At 42.5% G+C, this 24867-nt stretch overlaps 9 protein-coding genes across 9 annotated transcripts; 3 read left to right on the top strand and 6 right to left on the bottom strand.

Moving 5' to 3' along the window:
• Window positions 1-437: 437 nt before the first annotated feature.
• On the top strand, window positions 438-3761 carry RPS16_3 (40S ribosomal protein S16; the record flags this gene model as incomplete). The annotated part of the gene is made up of 4 exons (XM_064830942.1): window positions 438-446; window positions 534-758; window positions 813-1690; window positions 1757-3761. The coding sequence occupies 4 exons, from the start codon at window positions 438-440 to the stop codon at window positions 3759-3761; spliced, it is 3117 nt and encodes a 1038-aa protein (XP_064683444.1).
• A 284-nt stretch (window positions 3762-4045) lies between these two features.
• On the bottom strand, window positions 4046-5318 carry ATC70_011755 (uncharacterized protein; the record flags this gene model as incomplete). The annotated part of the gene is made up of 2 exons (XM_064830941.1): window positions 4046-5043; window positions 5099-5318. The coding sequence occupies 2 exons, from the start codon at window positions 5316-5318 to the stop codon at window positions 4046-4048; spliced, it is 1218 nt and encodes a 405-aa protein (XP_064683443.1).
• Window positions 5319-5712: 394 nt separating this feature from the next.
• Window positions 5713-10627, bottom strand: OPT8_2 (OPT superfamily protein; the record flags this gene model as incomplete). Its single annotated transcript, XM_064830940.1, has 13 exons — window positions 5713-6052; window positions 6125-6276; window positions 6342-6486; window positions 6546-6848; window positions 6913-7040; window positions 7091-8755; window positions 8829-9181; window positions 9238-9425; window positions 9487-9618; window positions 9683-9893; window positions 9952-10158; window positions 10223-10403; window positions 10457-10627. The coding sequence occupies 13 exons, from the start codon at window positions 10625-10627 to the stop codon at window positions 5713-5715; spliced, it is 4176 nt and encodes a 1391-aa protein (XP_064683442.1).
• A 1193-nt stretch (window positions 10628-11820) lies between these two features.
• On the bottom strand, window positions 11821-12674 carry ATC70_011753 (uncharacterized protein; the record flags this gene model as incomplete). Its single annotated transcript, XM_064830939.1, has 5 exons — window positions 11821-11867; window positions 11924-12043; window positions 12108-12285; window positions 12349-12494; window positions 12560-12674. The coding sequence occupies 5 exons, from the start codon at window positions 12672-12674 to the stop codon at window positions 11821-11823; spliced, it is 606 nt and encodes a 201-aa protein (XP_064683441.1).
• Window positions 12675-13124: 450 nt separating this feature from the next.
• Window positions 13125-14109, bottom strand: ELP3 (Elongator subunit; the record flags this gene model as incomplete). The annotated part of the gene is made up of 3 exons (XM_064830938.1): window positions 13125-13525; window positions 13580-13927; window positions 13983-14109. The coding sequence occupies 3 exons, from the start codon at window positions 14107-14109 to the stop codon at window positions 13125-13127; spliced, it is 876 nt and encodes a 291-aa protein (XP_064683440.1).
• Window positions 14110-14227: 118 nt separating this feature from the next.
• Window positions 14228-15074, bottom strand: ATC70_011751 (uncharacterized protein; the record flags this gene model as incomplete). The annotated part of the gene is made up of 7 exons (XM_064830937.1): window positions 14228-14329; window positions 14388-14415; window positions 14474-14542; window positions 14601-14658; window positions 14717-14734; window positions 14800-14935; window positions 15000-15074. The coding sequence occupies 7 exons, from the start codon at window positions 15072-15074 to the stop codon at window positions 14228-14230; spliced, it is 486 nt and encodes a 161-aa protein (XP_064683439.1).
• Window positions 15075-17482: 2408 nt separating this feature from the next.
• On the top strand, window positions 17483-17740 carry VPS70_6 (Vacuolar protein sorting-associated protein 70; the record flags this gene model as incomplete). The annotated part of the gene is made up of 1 exon (XM_064830936.1): window positions 17483-17740. The coding sequence occupies one exon, from the start codon at window positions 17483-17485 to the stop codon at window positions 17738-17740; it is 258 nt and encodes an 85-aa protein (XP_064683438.1).
• A 422-nt stretch (window positions 17741-18162) lies between these two features.
• On the top strand, window positions 18163-19889 carry ATC70_011749 (uncharacterized protein; the record flags this gene model as incomplete). Its single annotated transcript, XM_064830935.1, has 2 exons — window positions 18163-18857; window positions 18911-19889. The coding sequence occupies 2 exons, from the start codon at window positions 18163-18165 to the stop codon at window positions 19887-19889; spliced, it is 1674 nt and encodes a 557-aa protein (XP_064683437.1).
• A 146-nt stretch (window positions 19890-20035) lies between these two features.
• On the bottom strand, window positions 20036-23140 carry PET9_2 (ADP/ATP carrier protein; the record flags this gene model as incomplete). Its single annotated transcript, XM_064830934.1, has 3 exons — window positions 20036-20163; window positions 20224-22959; window positions 23020-23140. 3 exons carry the CDS (start codon window positions 23138-23140, stop codon window positions 20036-20038), a joined length of 2985 nt encoding a protein of 994 aa, XP_064683436.1.
• Window positions 23141-24867: the final 1727 nt, after the last annotated feature.

Below are 24867 nucleotides of genomic sequence, written 5' to 3'. Positions count from 1 at the left end.
GTTTCAGGCCAAGAGACGCACATCAAAAAAGCAACCCAATTTCTGTATCACCATTTCAAGAGATCAGTTGTAAAAAAGACTTGAGTCGTTGATTGGCGTCCGCGCTTATAAGCTTGATTAAGCATTACTTGTCATATGCATGAGCTCAACTGCAAACAAGATGGATCATCAAAACGTTGGATGATCAGAGTTGTTGGCTTTGAAAATGATCCTCATCACAATAAAGTGTTCAGATTTCAGTTTCATAGCATTTTTTTTTTTTTTTTTTTTTTTTTTTTTTTTTTCATTTCTTTGTAACACCTTTTTATTATTATTTAAAGAGAAAGAAGAAACTCTTCTTCTTCTTCTTCTTCTTCTTCTCCTCTTTTTCAATACTACCCCACACGCTTTCTTTTCACAGCAACACATTACACTATAGACACAGGAAAGCATAGACTATGGCACAGGTAAAAAAAAAAAAAAAAAAAAAAAAAAAAGGGAATTAGTGCTTGTATCTTTAGAATCATCTTCCAACTCACACATGAACACATAAGCAAACGCCACTACCTTTCTTTCGTCAAAAAAGAATCATATCAAGCCTCAATGTACCTCGTCGATATGAAGTGCCCGTTGCTATACTAAGAGCCACCAGTTTCGTACCTGCCACACTCAACGTGATTCACAACTTGAAAGCAGCATGGCGAGTGCCACTCAGAGATGCAGGTGGGCCCTTGATGATACAGACAACACAAACAGAATACTATGTAGCCGTGCTTTGGGTATGCATACCTATCTACATACAGAGAGGACGACTCGACTTACACACCCATTAGTGCATATTGGCAGGTTATTGGAGCTGGATCTTGACAACCAGTATGATGAAACGTTGGCTCTATCATTACGAAATCAAACATGCCATTATTCGACTATTGACACTGATTGTTGTCACATGGTGTCTCTCTGGCCTTGTTACGTCCACCATGGACCCAACCACAACAGATCCCATCAAAAGCCAAATGACGCTTTGTTTCATCTTGCTCTTATTCAACTTTATCAAGCTGACGTTTGCATCGAGCCCCAAATACAGCCAAAAGCTGGAAGACGTCTTGCCCACCGCACGCTTCAACTTGAAAAGCACAGCCGTTCGCATCTTGCTGTTACCGTTGCTGGTGGTCATGGCATTATCCGCTTTTGTCTTGACCGGTCAAATCAATCGATTTCAGTACGCCAACATCTTATTGATGAATCAAAAGCACTTTGAACTGGATAGCACCGCCAGCCCAGCAGCCAGCGGTGGATTGACCGTCTTGGTCCTGATTGTGTCTTCTTGGACCTCACAAGCCGCAGAAAAGAGACAACTGCTAAGAGACTCTTCGTTACATTGGACACAGGGCAGGGACGGCAGTGACACAAATATCATTTATCGCTTTGTGGTAGGCCAACCACCCTCTTCACGTATTCAGTCTTGGATGGGACCAAAGATGGTAGCAGAATCGGAGAAATATCATGATCTACTGGTAGTACCAGCGCCTGATCTACCGTCTGACAAGAGCAAAAAGGTGTATGAGGCTCTTCGATGGGCGTCTAGCTCGGTACAGCATGATTACCTTATCAAGACGGATGATGATGTGTTTGTACGTTGGGATGTGGTGCGTAAGGAACTGGCGGCTTTGGGTCCTCAAGACAACTACTGGCAGGGCTTTGTATACAGGTAAAAGTTATCTACATCGTGATGAATGAGGGGAAGAGGACTAACACACTACTGCTACTACTACAGAAACATGCCAGTCAACTTTTTCAATCCATCCAAACGCATGCTCATCGACTATGGCATGCCCGTGCTACCGACATTCACTTCAGGCACTCTGTATACACTCTCCAGAAACATGGTGGATTTGATTGCACACATAGACTATCCACAACGATTCATTGAGGCAGACGATGTGAATTTAGCCATGTGGCTGTTTGGGTTTGATGTGCAGCCTGTGCACGATAAGCGTATTCAAGACACTCCAGATGTGTGTGAGGAATCCATGATCGCCAAACGCATCCCCTCGCATGATACATTCAAGAGCACCGTCCACACACTCTACAACAACATCCTTCATAAAGATCCACAATGCATTGGCCTCAACAAGCAAAAGAAATGCGCTACGTGTTATCCATGCCACGGCAAATCAGACGATTGGCGATCCCAGAATCTCGACTGCAATCCCGGGCGTGGCGTCTCTTTGCTCAAGCAGCCAGACTATGTCAAGATTCCAGACCCCAATGTCAAGGATCAGCTGGAAGCCTCTGTCATTGGCGAAAACGACCAATGGATCATTAAGGATATCCTATCTGCAAAGACATCGATTTACACCGAGGACGAAGCCAACTGGCATCTCTTGTACTGGGTGTGTTGGACCAGCGACCCCTCTACATTCACAGATCGACACTGGCGCGCACTGGAGATGGTCTGGATCCACGAGCCCAATGCCGTCATTATCATGATGTCCAACTCGTTGCCAGAGAACTTTTTCGATGATTACACGCGCCGTGGTTACAATATCCAAGTCGTCAATTTCAACAAGGAAAACCTGCTCAAATGGCACTGGTATTTCGGTCCTGGCACGCAGGATTGGCTGCAAGATTGGGACAAGTGGGAAAAGGGGAAATTCTTTTACTGGCATTTGACAGACTATATCCGCTGCTTGTTGCTGTACAATTATGGCGGTACCTACATGGACATGGATGCGCTTTGGATTCGTATACCACCCGATCACAACCTCGAGTTTATCGGCTCGGATTACTCCAGCGTGCACTCGGATCGTGAATGGACGTTGGATGATAAGGGGTTATATCTGCCGCAAGGGCTGATGCGATTCAAACGTGGCTGGAAGCTGTTCCGTGAGATGGCAGAAGGTGCGTTCTCTGCTTTCAACTATGATCCCGAATGCTTCAATTGTGGTGGTCCCAAGGCCATCACGTCGTATGTGCGTCAACGTCGTGGTGTGCTGGAGGATGCTGGCCTGACCATCTTGCCTCGCAAGGTGCTCTATCCTTTCAGTTACTTGGAGATCCACAAGTTGCTTCAACCCAATGCTTTGGCGGAGCAAGAAATGAAGAACAAGATTGAGCCTTATAGCTGGAACATCCATCTGTTTGGTAAAATGACCAACCACCTGCCTGTGCAGCCCAACAGTGTCATTGATTATGTGTTTAAAAAGTTTGATCTGGATCTTCCTCATCGCGATACAAGCTCACACAAAATCATCTCTTCCACACAATCCATGACTGTGCCCATGCAGCTGGTAGGCCCTCGCGATTACATTTACAAGGCTATTTCAGAACGCATGCTGGAGGACGACCGCAAGAAGGAAAACCTGCTTCGACTTCAACCCACGCCTGGCAAATTCCAAGGCATCAATGTCATTTACGTGCGAGGTGGTTCTGATCGCATTCCCAAGGTCACGATTGAGCTGGACACGGCGCTTGGACGTTCCAGCATCCGCAATGGTACACATGAAAAGCATATCACTTGTCAACTTGAAAACGTATCCATGAAGGAAGTCAACAGTGCCTTGAATTCCATCGAATACAGTCCACCTACCTTGATGCTGGCCAATGGTGGCAGAGATCGACTCAAGGTGGATGTCACCTACGATCATGGAGGACAGTACTTGGAGAAGAGTCAATTGCAAATCACAGTGGTGGTGATGGAGCCAGAGGAAGAAGACGACAAGCTGGAAGACGATAAGCAAGATGAAGCTCTCTTGTTGAACAAGAAAAACAAGGAATAGACAAATTTATATCCACATTTTTTTTTTACTTGATTTTGTATAGAATGATACATAGAAATCCTCATAGCATCTACTACTAATAAACACAATACATTTTCATAATTCATCAATTTTTTTTTATTATCAATCAAAAGAGAGGGGGGGGGGGGATGGCAATTTTACAAGTGGGGTGGGGTCTTTTGTTTGTTGTTTGTTTGTGTCATAGTGTGTGTGTGTGTGTGTGTGTGTGTGTGTATAAAGTGTACATGTATAATAGGATTAGCAGAAAATCGTTGAGAGAGAGACTACTTGGAGGGAGTTGGCAAGGCACCAGCAATAGTCAAAGCTTGCTCCAAATCCTCTAAAAGATCCTCCACATCCTCAATACCCACACACAGACGAATCAAATCCTCTGGAAGCGATCTTTCAGCACGAATATGCGCTGGAATAGAAGCGTGAGACATTCTACAAGGCATACTGATCAACGAGTTGACGCAACCAAATGAAACACTGATACTCCACAACTTGGTTCCTTCTACAATTCTCTCAGAGATACCGGTATCTCCTGTTTCAAAACTAAGCACTGCACCAGGACCAGACGACATGGATTTGTGTAGTTCATACTGAGGGTGAGATAAGAGTCCAGGGAAATGTACCTTGAATCCTTGTGCCTCCAAATAATCAGCAATGCGAATACAGCTGGCTTGCTGCTTGTCCATACGCACAGCCAATGTCTTGACACCTCGCAACAAGAGCCATGAATCAAAGGGACTGAGACCACAACCGGTAGCATTGATGACATAGTACAATTCATCGCCCACAGAAGCTGATTTGGCACCAATGACACCTGCCATCAAATCATGATGACCCGACAAATACTTGGTGCCCGAATGGTAAGAGATGTCTGCACCCAATTCAAGAGGTCGTTGCAGGTAAGGCGACATCATGGTGTTGTCTACCACCACCAAAGCATTGGGACAGCGTTCATGCACGTACTTGGAGATGGTAGGAATGTCTGTGATTTTGATCAATGGGTTGGTAGGCGATTCCAATAAAACCAAGCGGGTTTTGTCAGACAAGTAGGGCAAGATGGAATCTGATTTTGTTGTGTCAATGTGATGTGTCTTTACGTTTTGAGATTTGGCCAAGAAACTCAAGAGACGGTTGGTGCCACCATAGAGATCATCACCAGCGATAATCTCCTCTCCAGATCGAACGAGGCGAGTAATTACATCCAATGCACCCATACCACTTGTAACAACCAATGCCCTCTCAGCTCCCATGATTTTAGCCAAATGATTTTCTATTGGATGTTAGTATAAACTCGAATCAGCTTGTATCATAAGAATATGACTCACCAACATGTGTGCGAGTGGGATTGCCACTACGAGAGTAATCGTATTCACCAGATGCAGTAGCTCCTTTTTGCTTGAATGTAGCTGTTTGATAGATGGGTACAGAAGCGGCGTTATGTGGGTCATCTGAATTATCGACAGTTACAACCTCAGTTGCGAAACGATATCTTCTGGGTGCATTGACGACGGAAGCAGCAGGTGACGAAGGTAAGATATCAGTCATTTTATGTTGTTGTTGTTGAGATGTGTATGGAAAAAAAGAAGAGAAAAGAAGAATAAAATCAAGATGAAACAATTAGCTTCCTTCTAGTTTATATATATATATATATATATATACAGTCTTCTTGAAATTAAAAAAATTAAAAAAAAAAAAAAAAAAAAAAAGATGGAGAGAGATTCTGATGGAATATAGGGTTTTTAGAGGGGTTCTTGTCATGAGTACGAACCAATCATATTCGTTAGAGATGGTTCAATCAATAGCATAATGAGGCGGGAATTAGGGTTTATCATATATATATATAGCATGAAGTGTGTGTGTGTGTGTGTGTGTGTGTGTGTGTGTGTGTATATGTGTTGTAAAAGTGTGTGTGTATCTCTAAACAATCAAAGGTATATAATTACTGGGATGCGACATGGAATCCCATCATTTTGGTCTTGGCCTCTAATTTCTCTTGTGGAATGCTGTCATTGGGATTGATAATGGCAGCAGATGTGGATGGCTTCTGAAATGACTTGTCGCTGCTGGTTGTCGTTGTGAATGGGATACAGGATGTCGATTGTGTGATGGTTGCAGAGAGTTCGTCCAGTTCTTGCAGTAATTCACTAGTAAACTGCATTTCAAATATCTCTAATACGTACTTGCGTACAGGCGATCTAAAGTGATAGCTACCGAGCAACTGGCACACCGAGAAGTAGAGATCGACTCGTTTGAATGAATCAGGATACACCTGTTTTAGTCTAGTATATATATATATATACAACGATACAGTGTGAGTAATCGTGATGATACAAACCCAAATAGACTGTTACCTGGCCAGATTCTTGGAGGCTTCATTAGCCAATATATGGTTACTCATGTCGCCAATGTTCTTGAGGATATCTGCGCCGACAGAATCAGCAGTGGCAGATTTTGGCAGTTGAGGTGGTGCAGATAATGCTGCCCTGTATTTCCAGTTCCGTATCTATAAGATGAAGAGAGATGAGATGCCATTTGTAGATGGGTGTGTGTGAATGGAGAAAAATTTACACTGAGGAATCGAGAGAGATTTAATGGTACACATAGTCCTTCAGGCTCTCCGTTGGAAGAGACGACACTCTCCCAGCCAATTTCACCTAGCAATTCAACACCTTGTTGAGTTTTAGCAATCAAGCCAAGCACAAAATAACATGTTCTAAGTTGAGTTGTATGTGTTAATGCAAATGAGAGCTACAACAAGGCACATACACTCACCCTTTGAGGGACAAGATATCACTACTTTCTGCCATCTCCACAATATCCTTGACAACATCCTCTTCCTCTAAAAAGGGCAACCCATTCTTGGTAGCGCCAATATTGCCCAACGCCCACAACACTGCCTTGAGTTGACCAAGCGATGCCTCTACCTGATCCTGCTTTTTCTCCACCAAAGAGAAATTACGCACATAGTCGGCAAACAGCTTAAAATGACCTCTTTCTCGTAATAGATTACAGCCTTCTTCCGTTTTTGTGAGTTCACCATAGAAATGAGGAGGCGTCAAGCCATCGCCCGGTTGTCTATACAATCAGATGAGTTTAGCTTGCAAAACTGCAGTCAATGCTATCTATATATATATATTACAGTGCTTCAAAATCGTTCTCGCTATCCACTCGCTCTTCAAACGGATTGATGGTCTTTTTCTCGGGTGTATTGATCAATGCTCTCGCCAGCGAAAGTTCCAATTGGATGACATAATTTTGATTTCCTCGCTAGTACGGCATCAGTGCACTCATTCACAGCAGACTCGCAGGCAACTTACCTCAAACCAATCATCCATTTCTTTTTGCACATATCCCAAGGCATTCAAGTATCGAAATCCAGTCGATGTAGACAAGAACCTCAGCAGCAGTGGATTGCCAATCTCGCCTAGGTGGCCCAAGCTAGGTCGGCATTTCACCAGTAACTCTAGATTGGCTTGCTTCTCGCAAGCTTCATCCAGCAAGTTCACAGCTGTTTGACATACATCCATGTGCGTATCGTACAATTGTGTGACCAAGAGTCGAATCACCCAATCATTGTATTCAGCTTCGGATTGTCGCATAATCACGCCAATATGCTGTGTGGCGAATAAACGGATCGGGTTGTATCCAGATGTCATGATCTTGGATAGCAAGACGCGAGGGTGGCCGTCCAACGTGTAATCCAGATTGGTGATCATGGCGACCTTGAGGTCTGTGCGATTCTTGAGCTCAGAGATTTGGTAGAAGCAGCTAAAGATCTTGAATTTTTCCAGTATACGCACACCTTCCTTGTGCTTGGAGAAGGTGCCCAACAAGGCAAAATAGCCACAGGTCAATGTGCTCTCCATGCGCTCCTTGCTAAAGATGGGCTCTGTAGCTTGGTCTCCATTGTTCATCAGTAAAGGGTCCAGTTCGTTAAAGGCATTGGCAATGTCGCTCAGCAGCTTGTTCTCGCTCAAGTACCGCACACCGTCCGCGTTGGTCAACAGCGTCGACAATAGCGTACAGCCCGTCTTGACATAGCGACTGATGGTGCCCTTGGTGGCATTCATGTCAGAGAACTGATGCTTGAAAGGTCGGTAAAAGGCCAAAAGACGCTTGATGAACTTTTTGCCTCGCATGGCTTCTTCCAGTCTTCTCGGGTTGAGCAGTGGACCCTGTAACAGCTCAATCACACTGTCCCAATTCCATTTGGTATAGTCTTTGGTATTCAATACTTGTGTGTCGATCAAGAGTTGTCTGAAATGGGTATCGTCAATGGCATAGCCAATCTTGAGCTTGACTTCATGCACCTTCTCCTGCGTGCGTGCGGAGGGCGTGTTTTGGGTCAGTAATCGTTCCCCTCCCTTGTACGTGGCCAGCGTGGATGATGCGACGCTGTTGGAGGCCATGTTGTAGCGTGTACGCGCTCGTGTCAAGCGGTCAATGTGCGCTAATGCAGCCGTGGCATTGTGCCTCACCTGCTCATCTTCAAAATTGGATGCCAACGTAAACAGCTTGGGCAACGATTGTACCTGAATCGCCATCAAGATGGGTAATAAGCGAGTCGAGAGTTGCAGTATTTCACCAATCAAAAGCGTGGCTTTTCTCGACATGTAGATATCGTCTGATTTCACCATATCAATCAAGGCCATGAGGATATCGGATTCAATAAAAATAATAATGATGATACTGAGATGATGGTCCAGCATTTTCAGTCGTTCTGCATTGCTGGCTGTCGTAGCTCCTGGATTCAAGCTGCATCTGGCATACGCGTCTGGACTGATGCCACCTGCTGTCATCAAGTTGGACATGACAGCACCGTTCAAGACAGTAGTAGGTCCAGGACGTGAGGTTTTGGTGGCTTCTGTCGTTGTGGTGGTAGGTGCGATCTGAACCGTGTGTTGTCTACCAGATAAAAAACTGTGATGATCTTTGGGTAGCTTGACTCGAAACACATCAAAAAACATGTCCAATACCAATTTCTGAGGTTGTATGCAGATGAATTAGCTCTCTCTTTCTGTCACCATCATCGCCATCATCATGATGGCACTTTACCTGTGTCTCTGGTACAGGCATCCTCAAGGCCTGCACTACAGATCTCGCTGCTCTCATGTTGTTTGCGCTCATGTAAAATAGGCCAGCCCAACTCTTGATCAATGTAGTTACCATTTTAGCACTGTTTTTGAGTCGTTCTTCATAATTGGCACCCTTGTTGGATTCAGTGAATGGGGCAATGATAGTTTCCAGTTCAACGCCAGGTCGTAAATAGCATCGTGTGTCGGGTGTATCCAGCACATACAACACAGATTGAACCAGCACTTCAGATATACCTTGTTGTCCATCAATCAACGCTTGAATCAGTACTCGTAAGCCGCCTGATCGCACAGTCAATGCGACATCCAAAATAGCTGTTCTCTCTCCATGTGAGTAAAATAGAGTCTGTTGACACCAGAGAAGGACTTACTTAGTTCTGCTAGTGTCTCTAATGCAATGTTTCTCAAGCGGCCGTCTTGTTGTTCTGCAATAGCAACGACAGCTCTTACGATGCCTTGATTGATGTGTTTGACGCCGCCGTATTCAATGAATGCTCGAATTAGCTTGACAGTCTGTTCTCTTTCGGGTTCGTATCCTTCTGGATCACGAGCAAGTGCTCTGTCATATCGTAGAATCAGTATACAACGATGCACTTGGATACGCATATACACAGGCTTACCTGGCACAAAATATATCCATTTGAAACACCATCATCATTTTGACATCGTCAGGTCCTTCCACCAACAGCCTCAATGCACGCAACCCTAGAATTCGAATTTCTCTATGTGGACTAATGATACACTGTCTCAAACTAGAGAATAGTTACTGTTTGAATATGCTTTGCTCTCTCTCTCTCTCTCTTGTTTTTTTTTTACCTGGAAATCAGTTTCTGTTTGGGGTAATGTGCCTCTATGCCAGTTGTATTCTTTAATATTCTAATCAACACCTCCAGTTTCTCCAGCTTGGACTCCTTGATGGTACTGGGTGGTGGTAATGGTGGTGATCTATTTGTGTTGATGGTTCTCCATTCATCTACCTCCAAATGCTGCATAATATGATCCAATCGTTTTCCTATAGGCCAAGCATCTATCGCAGTGTGTTTTAATCATGCGTCGTCAACATGAAGCATCTTGTCTCTCATTACCATCATCAGGATAAGATACATTCTCCATGGCTGCTTTTTGTTTGCCTTTCGATGGTCCTACTCCTGCGCCTGCTCCATTATTGGATCTTAGTTTTGAACGTGATTGTGCTAATGTGGATGGAGTGATGGCATCTGAGAAACTAGTTCCTGCATATTTATGAGCTTTTAGCAGTTTTGCAACTTCAATGATATTGATGCCTGAATTTGCTATGACAGATAATTGAATGAGTCTCTTGATTAGTTTTTTTTTTTTCTTTTTCATGTGGTTTACCAGCATGCGTTCGTATAAATTCAATGCGCTTCTTTGTGTTTTCAATCGCTGTATGGTACGCTTCTAATTGTGCTTCCAACTCTTTTGTCCTCTTTTTATCTCGTAAATAGACTTCTAGCATATTCTCGACTCCTGACTTCATCTTGGTCTCTTTATCCAATCTACCCAGCAGCTCTTCCAGCTAAACAACGTGTTATCTCAAGTGGCTATTCAAACACTTTTGTAGCATGTTACCTCTGCAATCATAGAGTGTTGTTGTTGCGACGATGCGGCGGTAGTGGTTGTTGCCATCGTGGTATGAGGTGTGATGGTGGATGCAGTGTCTGATTGCGGTGATAGTAGGCTGTCATTTGCATTAGAATGCTGCGATGTAGATAATGTAATCAAAGAAGGTGATGGACACATTTCATTATATAAATATGAAAGAGGGAAAGGGCAAAAATTGAATTGTAAATCGGCAACTGGCTGTTAGTATAGAAAGACACACAAAATTACATGGTTTAAAACAACGAAGGGAGTCTTCAATCTCAGGTTTCCGTGTCCATTTCATCAACTGCATCCTCGCAAATGTAGTTTCTAGTCATTTACCCGTACTATGGAGCACTACACCTTTCGTTCTTTATCACTTCAGCTTTAATAAATGGGATAACTTTCCATGGGCTGCTGGTGCCGTCTTGCTCTTCCTCCTATTGCTTCATCCGATTATGGGTAATCATCACAAGATCTTGGGCCATCTGTATGCTGTATTGCTTTGGGTACAGCGAAGGGAACGTCAATGGTCTAGTCCAACAATCAACAATTTGAAGGGCCTGATATAGGGATCACAGTTGAGCAGGTTGAATCCAAGCAACCAAGCGAGTCTCACACTTAAACTTGCTTGAATTTGTCTATTTTAGAAAGAGTGCTTGTTTGCACTCGCTTTGAAGCTGAAGATCGCACGTCTGCTCGCTTGACTCTCGCTTGAACTGACGAATGTCTTGCTTGCATCTCGCTTGGTTGTTTGCTGCTTTGGGTTCGCACTCGCTTGCATTCGTGGGAGTATGCCGCAATCTTCCCATATTGCTTGCTTCAGATGCTCGATCTCGTTCACAGGACTCGATGCTTTTGCAAACGTCAGAAAGAGCATCCAAGAAAGCAAGAAGAACATACTTTACAACTTGGTATGCAATAAAGATTCTAACCTTTTTTAGTCTCTTATTAAGAGTAGTTCATTCTATATAATTAATGGCTCAGGTGGTCGATCTCCTCAACGTCGTGTTTCGTCAACAACGGCCTACCTAAGGCATCCCTTTTTTTCCTTACAGAGCATCCCCAGCATAAAGTAAAATTTTTGACCAAATCAAGCAATATAGCATGTAAATTTGCTAGATGAATCTTGTAGTAGTAATTTCATTCCAATGCCCACCCACAGGGAAGAGCTGAAAAGGATAGATCGGGTACAGAGTGCTTGAAATGAATAATATCAGGATTAAACATGGACAGCGTCTTTAGTTGTCAAGGTAAAGTGTGTATAAACAGAAACGAGTGCTCTGTATATTTTCATCACGCAGAGAAGACGCTCACAAAAACCTTTTTGATACTATAACCATCAAAATAGTTTATTGAATGGACTGATATCTGGGGCCTGACGTTTTAGCTGCTCTCTCTATAACATACATGATCAACATCCAGATGCATGTACTGCTCTCTATCTATACTTACTTGCTTTGAAATCAGCAACATCCTTGTTGATCTCCATCATGACCTCCTTGTATAATTTAGGTCTGTAGCCCAAAAAGAACAAAACCTCAAAGAAGACAAAATAGGGTGCTGATACAAGTGCTGTTCCAAAATGTACACACACATGAGTTCGAGGTTCAAAAAAGACGATATTTTCAAGTGTTACCTTGCACAAGATTATCCAATAACTTGGGGCTTCTCTTCTCTGCTAAACCATGTCCCAGGAACTGGAAAATCCAGGAAATAATATGAACTGCTAATGCAATTTTGTTTGCTTTGGGGTTAGTGGCTAAGAACTTGGTGGACGTGTAGCTCATGGCAACCAAGATGGGTGAAGCAATGCTCTAATAAAAGTCGATGGTGAGTTTTTTTTTTTTGTTCAGATGGCGAGTAAAAAGCAAACTTACAGCTGCAATGGGGTCCAAAATTGCATAATAGGTCAAATAAAAGACGACAGTAAAGAAAGCTAGATTGGGACCAAATGGTTTCAAGAAGGCAAACAGTGTGCCATCTACGTTGACAAGTGGTCCTGTATTGGAAGCAAAGACAAGCGCTTTTTTATCCAGACAGAGCAGAATGAGTAAGCTGAATTACCGCAAAATGCATTGAAGGTTTTACCTGTCCAAAAAATAGTAGGTACAAAGACCATATGAATAGCTACATTGACCTTGTTGTTGTGGTGTGAACCATACACTACGAGCTGTTTCTTCAAACTAAAGATGTCGGCAACCATCTTGTTATAATTACAGAAAGAAAAAAAGAAGAAGAGAAAATGAGAATGGATGATGAATATTTTTTTTTCCGGCATAATGGTCTCACAAAAGGACAATAGACAGACTGTATACGCCAAAAAAGGGCAATTTACCATGACAAGGGGTGCAAGCTTGCTATGAACATATGATATTTTTTTTTTCGTTTTGCTGTTTAGGCTTTCCTTGTTAATTTATAAAATTTCTATCGAGTACAGCTGATACAACGCACGAACGCGTTAGATGGACCAATTCAATGGGCCAAATACCATTGCTCGCTTACAGCTGCATAGATCACTGGAAACGTCTCTCGATATATGCTGATAGGATCCTCATGTAGCATACACGCATCAAATCCATCATTTCAAGCCATCTTCAAGCTATCCAACATTTATAATTGTTTATGTTTCTGACATTTATTCTATATGGCCAGTCTACAATTTTGAAGCAGGCACTACTGAATTCTTCATCATCCATCTATAGCACCACTCCACACTTGATTCAACCATCTCTGGACACCATGCATGACCTACATTAGGTACAAGATAGTATTTCCAATCGTAACCTTCCCTGCCACTGTGAATTTGTTGTAATGATCTGACCAACGGGCCGTTAAACTCAGCCTTGACCAACACATCCTTCCCTCCATTCATGATTAAAATATGCTTGGAGCTAAGTTTCTGATCTAAATCCTTGGTGGATGTGGAAACCATATCGTAGAAAGGTTTTGGAAGATAAATTTCAGGCGAAAGATCAGACTCCTTTAAGCGAGACTCCATCAATGCTAAATAGTCTGCGATACCGACAATAGGAATGGCAACAGTAATACGAGAATCTGTTGCGCAGATTCAGCATTCAATGTCCATTCTCTTGTTACATACACACGTACCATTGGCCGCAGCCATAAATGTAGCATGTCCACCCATTGAGAACCCCATACATCCCCACACTTGCACTAATGAACCAGACTGAGGACCGAATATATAGTGCTCCAACACATCTATCAATTCCGTCACTGTTCTCGCTGTTGAATTCACCATGCTCCACATATCCAATGCATGATTTGGGTTCTTGTGCTTTCCTTCTACCCAGGCAAAGTTGGCGAGCTTGTGCACAAGTCGACTCCCATGATTTGGACAATCAAAGGTAACTACAAGAATATGAGCATCGTTCTTGTCTCTCTTTTCGTTCAACTGGCAGATGGCCTGAGCAATAGGCTCCATTTTGGATTGGTTTTCTATGTAGGGCACATGAGCATGGTGCTGTCAGTTCGCACTGCACTTTCAACTTACGTAATCTACCATGAAGAGCAAACATGATAGATACACGGGTTCCCTTTGGAAGCTGGTTGTATTCGTCCAAACCATAGACAGTGACATTAAGCCCAATGACATGGATCACTTGCTTTGATACAGCCATGTTTTGAGTAAAATTAAAAAGGGGGAAAAAAAAAAGTGTAAAATTGGTGAGAAAACTTCAAGTCAGCATAAATAATACGCTCCATGTAATACGGGTAAAAGATGCTTGTGTTACTACTTTATTTTTGCAAGTACTTCTTAATATCTTCTTCAATGGCTTGAGGTTCAACCAAGGATGAGTAGCGTTGAACGACATTACCTTCTTTATCGACCAAAAATTTCTATACCCACAGAATTAATCGCTTTGATCTACATTACACACATTTGCATGTATCTTACCTCGAAATTCCACTTGATTCTGGTCAAACTACAGGAATAACATGAGATCTTTGTTCATGCAACTCTTCCATCTCTCCATCATTTACCCAAAAATACCAGGCTTAGAATTCTTTAAAAAGTGGTAGAGAGGTGCTTCGTTCGGACCATTGACATCACTACACATACTGTGGATCAGAAACCCTATTCGTGGTGCGTAATCTACACTTTGCTTACACTTTAGCAAGAAGAGGAAAGCTGACGTCGTAAGTGAGCTTGCAAAAGTTTTCAATTTCTACAGATTCCATCAATGAGTACATGCGAAGTTTGTTGCAGTTGGTTCACTAGATTACCTTCAGGATTACCAGGTTCTGCATTGACATGATATGCGACTGTTAGTACAGCAAGATGGAGAAACCTACATGTGAATATTTACCTTGACCCATAAACTGATTGCAAGGTGCTCCAACAAGCTCAAATCCTTGGTCCTTGTACTTTTTATAAAGCTCTTCCAAACCTTTGTATTGGCGCGTGAAGCCGCATTTAGAAGCTACGTTCACAAACAAAACTACCTATCATTTCATGGCGCTCTCGTTGAATGCATGTCGTTATAGCGTTTTCGATATACTGCAATACCTTTCCTTTGAGTGAACTTAATTCCCAATCAGTATTTTTAAGAGTTTTAACAGAGAGTTTATATAAGCTTGACATGGTTTTTTTTTAGTACAAAAAAAGAAAAGAAAAAGCTTTCAGCTGGTATTCATTTCAACAATAAAAAAGCATGAGTGAAACAGCCATCACCAGCAGCAACAGCTAGACGCTGCCAAACATGATTGAAACTCGGTTGGCCTCTGTTCCGAATTGGTCAGATTCTGTTCAAAATCAACCCAACCTACCTATTTTGAAAACCTACACTATTAGAGTTGTGATAATAATCCCATATTCCTAATAGTTTATTGGAAAAATTTCAAGGCGTATTCTAATAGTACTAGCTAAAAGAGCTGCTTTGACTGATTAGTTGAGTAATGTTTGAAAATGTCAAATAAGCGAAAATGTCGCAATTTCACATATGAAGGTCTCACAAAACAAACTTCAGGAGCTGCTTTGGATCAAGAGGATCATTTTGAATTAATATATGCTATAATAGCGTCTTCATTTTTGAAGATCAAAAGCGCAAGCGTTTAATTTTTTTGATGTTTTTCATGAGGTGCTCCTCACAATTTGGTGTCGATTTTGGGGCATGTTTTTTTTTAGGACTCAAAAAAATTGAGCAAACGTGTCAGGAAGTTACTACTACTCAAGTACAATTGTTTGGCGTCATTCCGATGGCTCATAAAGGAATGCATGTCAAGATATGAAGGCTTGAAAGTTGTCAAATTTGGCTATGTACTGCTTTATAGAGTTTATTTACACGGCATAAATCACATCTTTAGTAGCTGAAATCTTCTGGAAGGGCAGTTCTACAGTCCGTGCAACTTCTAATTCAAATAGGAGGCATATTGATTTTGGTAAAGCTGATTCATGCAAATTTTGATGTGCTGTGTTGCTGGTAAGCTTATTAACAATGGACATGAAAATCCGAATTTGCTGCTTGTACAGTATATATATTAGATAGAATTTGCTCAGCCAACAAATCAGCATTGGACGATGAAAACATTGGAAGAAGCACCACAATGCAAGGTATCAACTCCCTGGTTGACCTTGGTGATGGTACTGGCGCAACAGCAATTCCCACACAGCCCAATACATCATATTGAAGAAGACGAGGCTACTAAAATTACCGTGAATCTGATAGCGTCTACACCAGCTATTGGGTCATCAACTCCAAAATACGTGGCCACCCATCTCATTTACAAATCCTCATTACTGATATGGAGAAAGTTGCAATCAATATGCATAATTCCATGGCACCTTGACAGTTGAGCCCTTGATTGCACATATCACATTAACACACATCAGGAGGCTTCCTGCAACTTGTGAAAAAGCTGTGGCCGATGTCAGTAGAGTGGCCGCTGGCTCTTATGTGGCGCTTTACATCTATATACACGTAGCTACTTCATATACGGGCAAGTAGTATACTGGTGTTTCCCCTATTTAGTCCTTAGTGTTCCTGATACAGCAAAACCTGGACGCATTCATGCTGTGTTTTCTTGCGTTCAAGACCGTTTTAGATGGTCAGAATAGCATCAAATAATTGCTCTCATCTGGCAGTTACTTTCTGACACGTTTGCTCAACTTTTTAGGGATCAAAAAAACATGGACAAAAGTCAACCAAAAAGCATAAGGTATCCCTCATGATTTTCATCGAAAATCAAGCGATCTCGTTTTTGACCTTGATAATGAAGGGTTTTACTATGGTATATCTTGAATCGAAATGTTTCTATCGATCCAACGTAACCCTTGAAATCATCTTTGTGGGACCTTGATATGTAAAATCTCGACTTTTTGGCCAGAAACCTCTTTTCATATTCTCATAAATTGCTCAATAAGTTTATTCAAAACATCCATCTTATTTGGTACCATTGAATGCGCTTTAAAAAGTACTCCAAGAAAGATTAAAGAAGCAAAGGATGATCGGCATATTCTGTATAGTCGAACATGGCAAAACAGTTAAATCAAGTCGAAAATTTTTTAGGATTTGGCCAATCTGGAGCAGATTATGAGTCTGAATTTGAATTAATTCTGGCTTGTGGGGCCGGCTGGCAAACTCAATGCCCTTTTCATCATGAAGGCAATGCATTAATAGACGCTTTTGAAGTGTATAGAAAGTAGGTGGCAAATTACATAGCGCTATCGTTAGCCATGCCATTCTTCTTGAATCCTATATTTAATAACGCCAGTCTATCAAAATACTTGTCAGATCAACCCCTTGTCAACAAGCTCGACAACAAGAACCTTCTAGGATGGCTTCTTACCAACCCTAACTGCTGTATGGAAAAGCAAACACTCGCCTAGTAATGTCAGGCTTAGCTTCAAGAGGCTCCTGCAGTGTAAGGTCGTATTTCCTGCAAACAAACTTCAATGTCTCGCTGACTGACAAAGATGAAAGGCTTACCATTGCAATGCAAACTTCAACTTTTGTATCAACTGCAAGTCAGTAAGCTTTTTACAACTGTATCATGGCAAGCTTCCAAGACCTGCCTAATGAACTGTTGACAGAAATCATTGGCCAGTTAGCAGTCATCACGCTACCTCAGCTGCGTAGACGGGCAACAGCAGATTCTGGATTCTCGCAATTGTGCAACTCCAATAACGCGACTTTATTGAGCATCTTGAGATCCAAGGAAACAACCATCCCATCACTTTTGCAAGAGCGGTCAACACAGCTTATGGCCAAACTGTACTTACCAACATCGCCAGCCGGATCCTTCATATAATCTGAAGCATAAATGCTGAAAACACAAGAGGAGACGTCGAGACATCGTCATCAACAGGCATCGCTGAGTAACTATTGCGATGTCTGCATCAAATCAGACATATGTTGAAATGTGATGCTTTGAGCTTCCGAATACTATTTAAATGACAAATTTAGTCAATTTATTTCTTGATAAAGCAGCCTGCTACTATTTACCCGAGATGGTATCTACGTTCTTTTTGATTACATCAGTAAACAAAACGCCAATCCATATGCCATCTTGGATCTAAGATTCACTTTTGCTTGAACTTTAACCTTAAAATCCGAATTTTTCCCTTGTAAACGGCAAATATTTTTACCTCTTGAGGTTTAAATAATTTCCCCAGATTGATTCATAGCATTGTTCTTCCCCACTTTTTCATCATTGTATTTAACATTGGAAGCATGCTTAGGCTCCATCCTTATCTGAAGCGCCTCAATTATAGAAATGTTCTCCAAAAGAGGCTTTATCAAACTGCACAACAACAACAGCAACAACATCAAGTGGCAGCCACCAGCAAGCCAAATTATGCAGCTTTTACAGCTGCCACTTTGATAGCCGCTGGTTCTGGCTATTGGTATGGCAGCAATAAACAGCAGCAGGGTACAATTTCTCCTCCTCCTCCTCCTCCTCCTCCTCAACAACACACTCGACCTCAAGTCCCGGTGCCTGCTATTCCATCACACGAAACCATCGCCAAAGCCTTCAACGAGCTTCGCAAAGTGTTACCTGCCGAACATGTCTCTGTCGACGAAGAATTACTACAAGAGCACGGCTATTCCAATAATTCTTATCACAACGAAGGCGCGCCCAACATTGTCGTGTTTCCCAAAAGTACAGAAGAAGTAGCAGAGATTGTCAAGATTGCCAACAGGTTCAATTTGCCCATCATTCCCTTCTCGGGTGGTACTTCTTTAGAGGGCCACTTTTCTGCACCCAAGGGAGGCATCTGTATTTCATTCACGGAGCATATGGATCAAATCGTCGAATTTCATCCCCAAGACATGGACATTGTGGTACAACCTGGTATTCAATGGGAAGATTTGAACTTTTATTTAAAGAAGCAGGGTCTGTTCTTTCCAATGGATCCAGGACCTGGGTAAGCGTATGCCCTGTGGGTCCTGTAATATAGACTAACCTATGAGGCGATAGTGCTTGTATTGGTGGCATGGTAGGCACATCATGTTCTGGCACAAATGCTGTGCGTTATGGCACCATGCGAGAATGGGTCATCAATCTCACTGTAGTGACTCCAGAAGGCAAGATTCTCAAGACACGTCAGCGACCGCGCAAATCTTCAGCAGGCTACGATCTTACCAAATTGTTTATTGGGTCTGAAGGCACATTAGGTGTTGTCACTGAAATTACACTCAAACTCGCCGTCTTACCACAAGAAGAAACGGTGGCCGTGTGTGATTTCCCCACCATTCGTGATGCCGCTGCTGTCGTACCAGACTTGGTGCGTGCTGGCGTCCAAATTGGTGCTGTTGAACTCTTGGATGCGCAAATGATGAAGGCTATCAATCTCGCCAATCCTGAATTAGGTCATTCTGAAAAGCCAACCCTGTTTTTCAAATTCTCTGGCGGATCCAAAGTCATTGTCGATCACGAGATCAAGGTCGTGTCTGATATTGCAAAGAAGCATCAGGGTGGTACCTTCAAGTACGCCAAGAACGAGGAGGAGAAGGCTGATCTCTGGGAGGGAAGAAAGATTGCACTGTGGTCATCCACGCTGCTCAAGCCAGAAGCCTCTGTGTGGACAACCGATGTGGTGGTGCCTGTGTCTAAATTACCTGATCTGATTGCAGAGACCACCAAGGACTTGGAGGGATCTTTCTTGCCCTGTCCTATGGTGGGCCATGTGGGCGATGGTAATTTCCATGTATTCATCTTGTTCAAGAAAGACGATGAAAAGGAATACGCAGAGGCGAAGCGTCTCAACAAGAATCTCTTGGAAAGAGCCATTCGCATGGAGGGTTCTGTAACGGGTGAACACGGTGTGGGTATTGGCAAAAAAATGTTTTTGAACCAGGAACTCGGTGAAAATACAGTAGATATGATGAAGACCATCAAGATTGCATTAGATCCAAAGGGATTGATGAATCCAGAAAAGGTTTTACCTGATAATTAAAAATTACAAAAGTACAGCGGATGCAACATTTGAGTCTGACACTGTTAATTAAGAATAAACTGTGTTTATAAGGACCACTTTATTACCTCAAGTAATCAAGAAAAAGGGCGAGTGAATTGGTATAAATATGACATGAATGACTTGGTCTATCTGTGATGATTGTTTGTATGACTGTTGCTCAAGATTTTGAAATCATCAGGCTTTACAAACAGTGCTCTTTGAGGATCTGTATGAAAGTACCGCACACCATCTACTGAGCCATCGCTTTTACCCACTATACAATTGATTCATGATTAGCATTCTTGAAAATACAAAACGCTTGCATTCAACTTACATCTGCTCTCAAGTTCGACGCCAATATAAGGACCTTCTGCAAACTGAACCGGGCCAATGTATTTGATAGTACCCATGGTTGGCAAAGGACGACGCAATAATTCAATCTTATCACCTACTGCAGGAGGAAGAGAGGATTCCTCATCATCACTCACATCGCTATTACTACCGATACTCCATCTCGACCGACGCGTCTTGCTGCCTCTTCGATTTCTGCTGTGCTTCTGATTGACTGGAGGAGATAAGAAACCAGCAGCAGAGGCGTTTGTGTTGTTGTTAGTTTGGATATACAAAGATGGCATGGAGGATGAGGATGGTGTTGAAGGAGCGCTGGGAGATTTGGACCGAGCGGGTGTAGTTGGTAATTCGAATTTGAGCCTACTGGGGCGTGTTGTGATGCAAGCAGGCATGGTTTGTGAAGATGGTGGTGGAGATGTGGGTGATACATGCGTTTGCAAGACGACATCGACAGGTAACAGTTGATCTGTTAATGATGTAAATGACGAGCTCGTACGAAGCAATGGACGCGTGAATTCAGATAACGTGTTGGCAATAGTGTTATTTTGGGTGGCTGTTTGGATTTCGTGCTCTTCTACAGACATGGTGTTTGTCAGTGGTTCGCTGCGATTGTCTTCCTCCTCTAATTGTCGTCCCCTTTCTAGAGTTTCATAGGCTAGCATATTGATCAGGGGCTGGTTGTCACTGGGCGGTGCCGTTTGATCTGTGTGATAACGTCTGAGACTAGACACCAGCACAGATTCAGTAGACAGCGCTCTGGGTCTTTGCACACGACGAGAAGATTCACTGGCTTGCGTAGTGGAAGATCGAGTCATCAGATGGCCAAGCGATAGACGACGCGTATACACTTCGGCCAATGCAGCGTTTTTGCAATCTTGTGCATTTTGATAGTACTTTTTGGACTTGCGAGGCTTGAAACTAAAGATATTGGAAAAGTCGGTATCAAACGGCTTGGTCAATGAACGGTAAGGCACGTTGATATCTTCGGCTAATTGGCGCATGGTGGATTTATCCAATGTACGAAACCCGCCCTGTGATTTGACCTTGGTCCAATTTTTTGCAATGTAGGCAGCACAACCGGATCGACCCTTAATCAGCACATCGTCAATGGCCATGTTCTGCACGACTTCTTGACGCCCTACGAGATCACGAAGAATACCTTGGTAAATGACACCGGCATTTGTTTCCGTGATGCCTTCATTGAGTACATGGCGCAACAAAAAATCCAGAAAGTCGACAGAGAAGCCTGCTCCAATGCCATCCACACAAGACAGTAAAATGGGATACTCTACACAGTAGAAATCAAAGAACTGAGACACCATGCCGACCGTATAGTGCAGAATTGGGTTGACAAGGTCCAGTGCAGGACGAGACCAGGAAGGGCAGGGATCAGCACTGCGAATTTGCGATAAGCAGAGATGCAGCGAGTGGAGCACATGAATGGCATTGTGTTTGGTCACATTGTAAAAGGTACGTTCTACAATTTCATGAATGAGGGTCTTGGGCGTTCTGGCACGAAACAGTGGTTCTTGTTTGGTGACAGCTGCCAGTGTGTCTTCACCCAACGAAGCGGCAGAAGGGACCATGGAGGTAATCAGCATGGCAAAGGGTCGCTGCGACCATAGAGGAGCCAATGAATGCACAGGATCCGAGTACAGCAGGATCAAGGTGCGTCTCAGTTTAGGTACGGCCTCTACATGTTTATCAGACCAAGCCAGCATGGAAGGCAGCAGCACAGCACATTCTGCGCACACGCATTTGAATTGGTGGCATAGCCTCTCCATTTCGTGCAAGATAGCGCCACCCAGTGTATCACTGTGACCCAAATAATCTGCGGAATAAAATGCCTTTTGTATCACTCGCAGTGCATGTTTGTTGTGTTGGAGTCGACGTTGCAATGGCGAGGAGAGCTTGGCGTTGTTGGTGGGCAGTGGTTTCACAATAATTTTGTCGGTGTAAAAAAAGTTGAGTACCACTTCAATGATGGCTTCATTGAACAGGTCATCTGTCAAGTGTACCATGGTGCTGGATGCTTCTTGGAACTGCGTGCAAAACAGCGAGTAAAAGTAGGGTGATTGCGCTGCCAACAGGAAGCGATGGGCTCGGAATTCTGCTACTGTAATGTCCACTGGATGGATATGGTTTTCAGGCGAAGTCGACAAGAGGCTTGGAATGGTGGTCAACTGAGTGCTGTTATTGCTGCTGCTGCTGCTGCTGTGGCTCACATCATTTGATGCTGCGCTGCTGCTCGAGATAAGACTAACTGTTACATCGGTAGCAATTTTTTCGTCCCGCATTCGCTTCAAGTCGCTTACTAATTGTACAAAGTCTGGCACTGAATCACAATGAGGTGGTAGCAAAGCAGTGCCTAGTTCAATGCCTAGTTGCTCCAGTTCTTGTTGAATGTCTGATGATTGAAAGCCTGGAGGTGGACTTTGAATAGCCGGCTGCTGCAGTAAAGCATCTTTTCCAGTCAACCGAGGGGAGCCATTGATAGGGGTATTGACCGACAAATCTGATATACTTGATTGAGGTGATACAAGGCTATAATAGGAAGCAGTGTACCAAAATCGAAGCAATGGTGTAAATACATCTTGAGAGATGATATTGCTTATATCCAACTTGATTGGTAAATCAATATCTGCAATGTGATCCTCCTCCAATAATTCAGGTAGATAACGTTCGAGAAATTCTCTTGGTGCCCTAGTCAAGATGATGGCTACGACATATTGTTAATATATCCAAGTGCACTGTGCATGCTTTTTTTTTTGTAAGGTACCTCGATGAGCATAGATTTCAGTGGATGGAAATGTAAAACAGACATCGGCTAAATATTCTTTAGGACTGTCCAGCAGAGTGTTTAAAGAATTGTACAGTGTGCTTGTAGGTGCATCAAACATATACCAAGATTGTAGATTGTAATGTTAAGAGAGAAATAACAAAAAGGAGTGAAAATGTGTAGTCGACAAGAAGAAGAAAAAGAGGAGAGAGGGAGAGAAGAGCAGAAGGAAAGGAAAACCTTATTAAGCCCTTATATATAAAGCGCATGTTTCTTGCGGGAATCCCGCTCAGTTTTTCCCATCTTGGCCATTTCGAATCCTTCGGAAACACAAATAAGCTAATGGTGCAAAAAAAAGCTGTTCCAAAACAGACAACACGCTTGAATCAGGGTTGCATGTTACTCTTCATTACGTAAAAAACAGCGTCTTTTTTTTTTGTTGTTGTTGTAGGGATCCACCATCTCGATAAGTGTGATCGTTGTATAACATGAAAGATGGACTTGCATTTACACAATCTTGAAAATGCCTCATCGCATCTCCTGCGTTCTTTATTTAACTGCAACATGCACTAAATGGTATAATTATCACCATATCTCTCTCAACCCAGGATTTTGGTACTAGTACAGAGATGTCACTGAGCTTGAATGATAAAAAAAAAAAAAAAAATACCTTGCTGTATAAATGATGTCTGTATGTCATATGTTGGCTTATGGAAATCCCAACAAACTATTCAACACGATGTCATTATATTTATATATGCAGCAAGACAGATACAGACTGTCTAGAAGGTAATCTGATATCATTGTATACATACACTCATATGCCAATCGTCACTTGTTTTAAGCACACTAAAATGTAAATAATGGAATTGCTAGCATTTTCTTGTAACCCATTAGCAATTGCTTTAATTGGAAATGGAAAAATAAAAAGTGCCTCAATTCTGCGGATGAATAAAGAGCACATTCGAGACGCAGACAAATGTGAAACTTTTATAGTGTGATTCCGGTTTTTTTTCATTTTGTTTGTATACATGTCATTGATCAGATTAAATGACTAGACAACGTCAAATACGGGACTTAATACAGGAAAGCTCCATGATGGCTGTCTCTAGATATTATTCTCCAAAAGCCCCGATGAATTCAACTCATTGCCACCGTCATACTTTTCGATGGCCCGAATGTCGCCTGCCATCCATTGATTGGGTGTAATTAAATATCATACCTGCGAAAATCAAAGCAAGAATAGCATTGATATTTCGGATGCTATTGGGTGCGATCATGTCAAATGTTTCTTGTGAATGCTTACAGAGATACAAGCATATCTGATACTCCCGCTTTGGTAGTTCATATTGAGCACGAGGCGTTGTTGATGCTGCTGTTTGGATATTCGATTGAAACGGATGTCTCTTGATCAATTTGGATAAAAAATCATCTGGTCGGATGAAATTCTGCCGCGCCAAACTGTAAACAAAAAGATGAAACAATGTTGTCCTTCATGGCAGTAGCATATAAAGTGATACTAGCATCGAATTGGCCAATTTAATTTAGTTATAGCTGCAGACATGTCAGATTTACATTTGGCTTAATTTTTTAGGCATGACAGAAGAGAAAAGATGTCAAGACCTTCTCCATTTCAGGGCATTGACGCACGGATAAAACTAAAAGAGATTCTTCGGAAGAAGCCTGATGCAACTGATTACAGCACCTAAACCCTTCGACTGTCTATCATTAGAATGGGATCCTCAGTATGTACAGAGAATGGTCCAATACTTGTCAGCCCCCGTAAATCTCACTAAATACTGCTGTTGAGATGCTGTGCCAATAAGCCAGAAGCCTATTTTCCAAGCT

The sequence above is a fragment of the Mucor velutinosus genome (genome assembly GCF_035048745.1).
Source record: "Mucor velutinosus strain NIH1002 chromosome Unknown tig00001564, whole genome shotgun sequence".
Taxonomy (NCBI): Eukaryota; Fungi; Mucoromycota; class Mucoromycetes; order Mucorales; family Mucoraceae; genus Mucor; species Mucor velutinosus.
The sequence above is the reverse complement of the archived record's forward strand: the minus strand, read 5'-3'. Positions and strand labels throughout refer to the sequence as shown.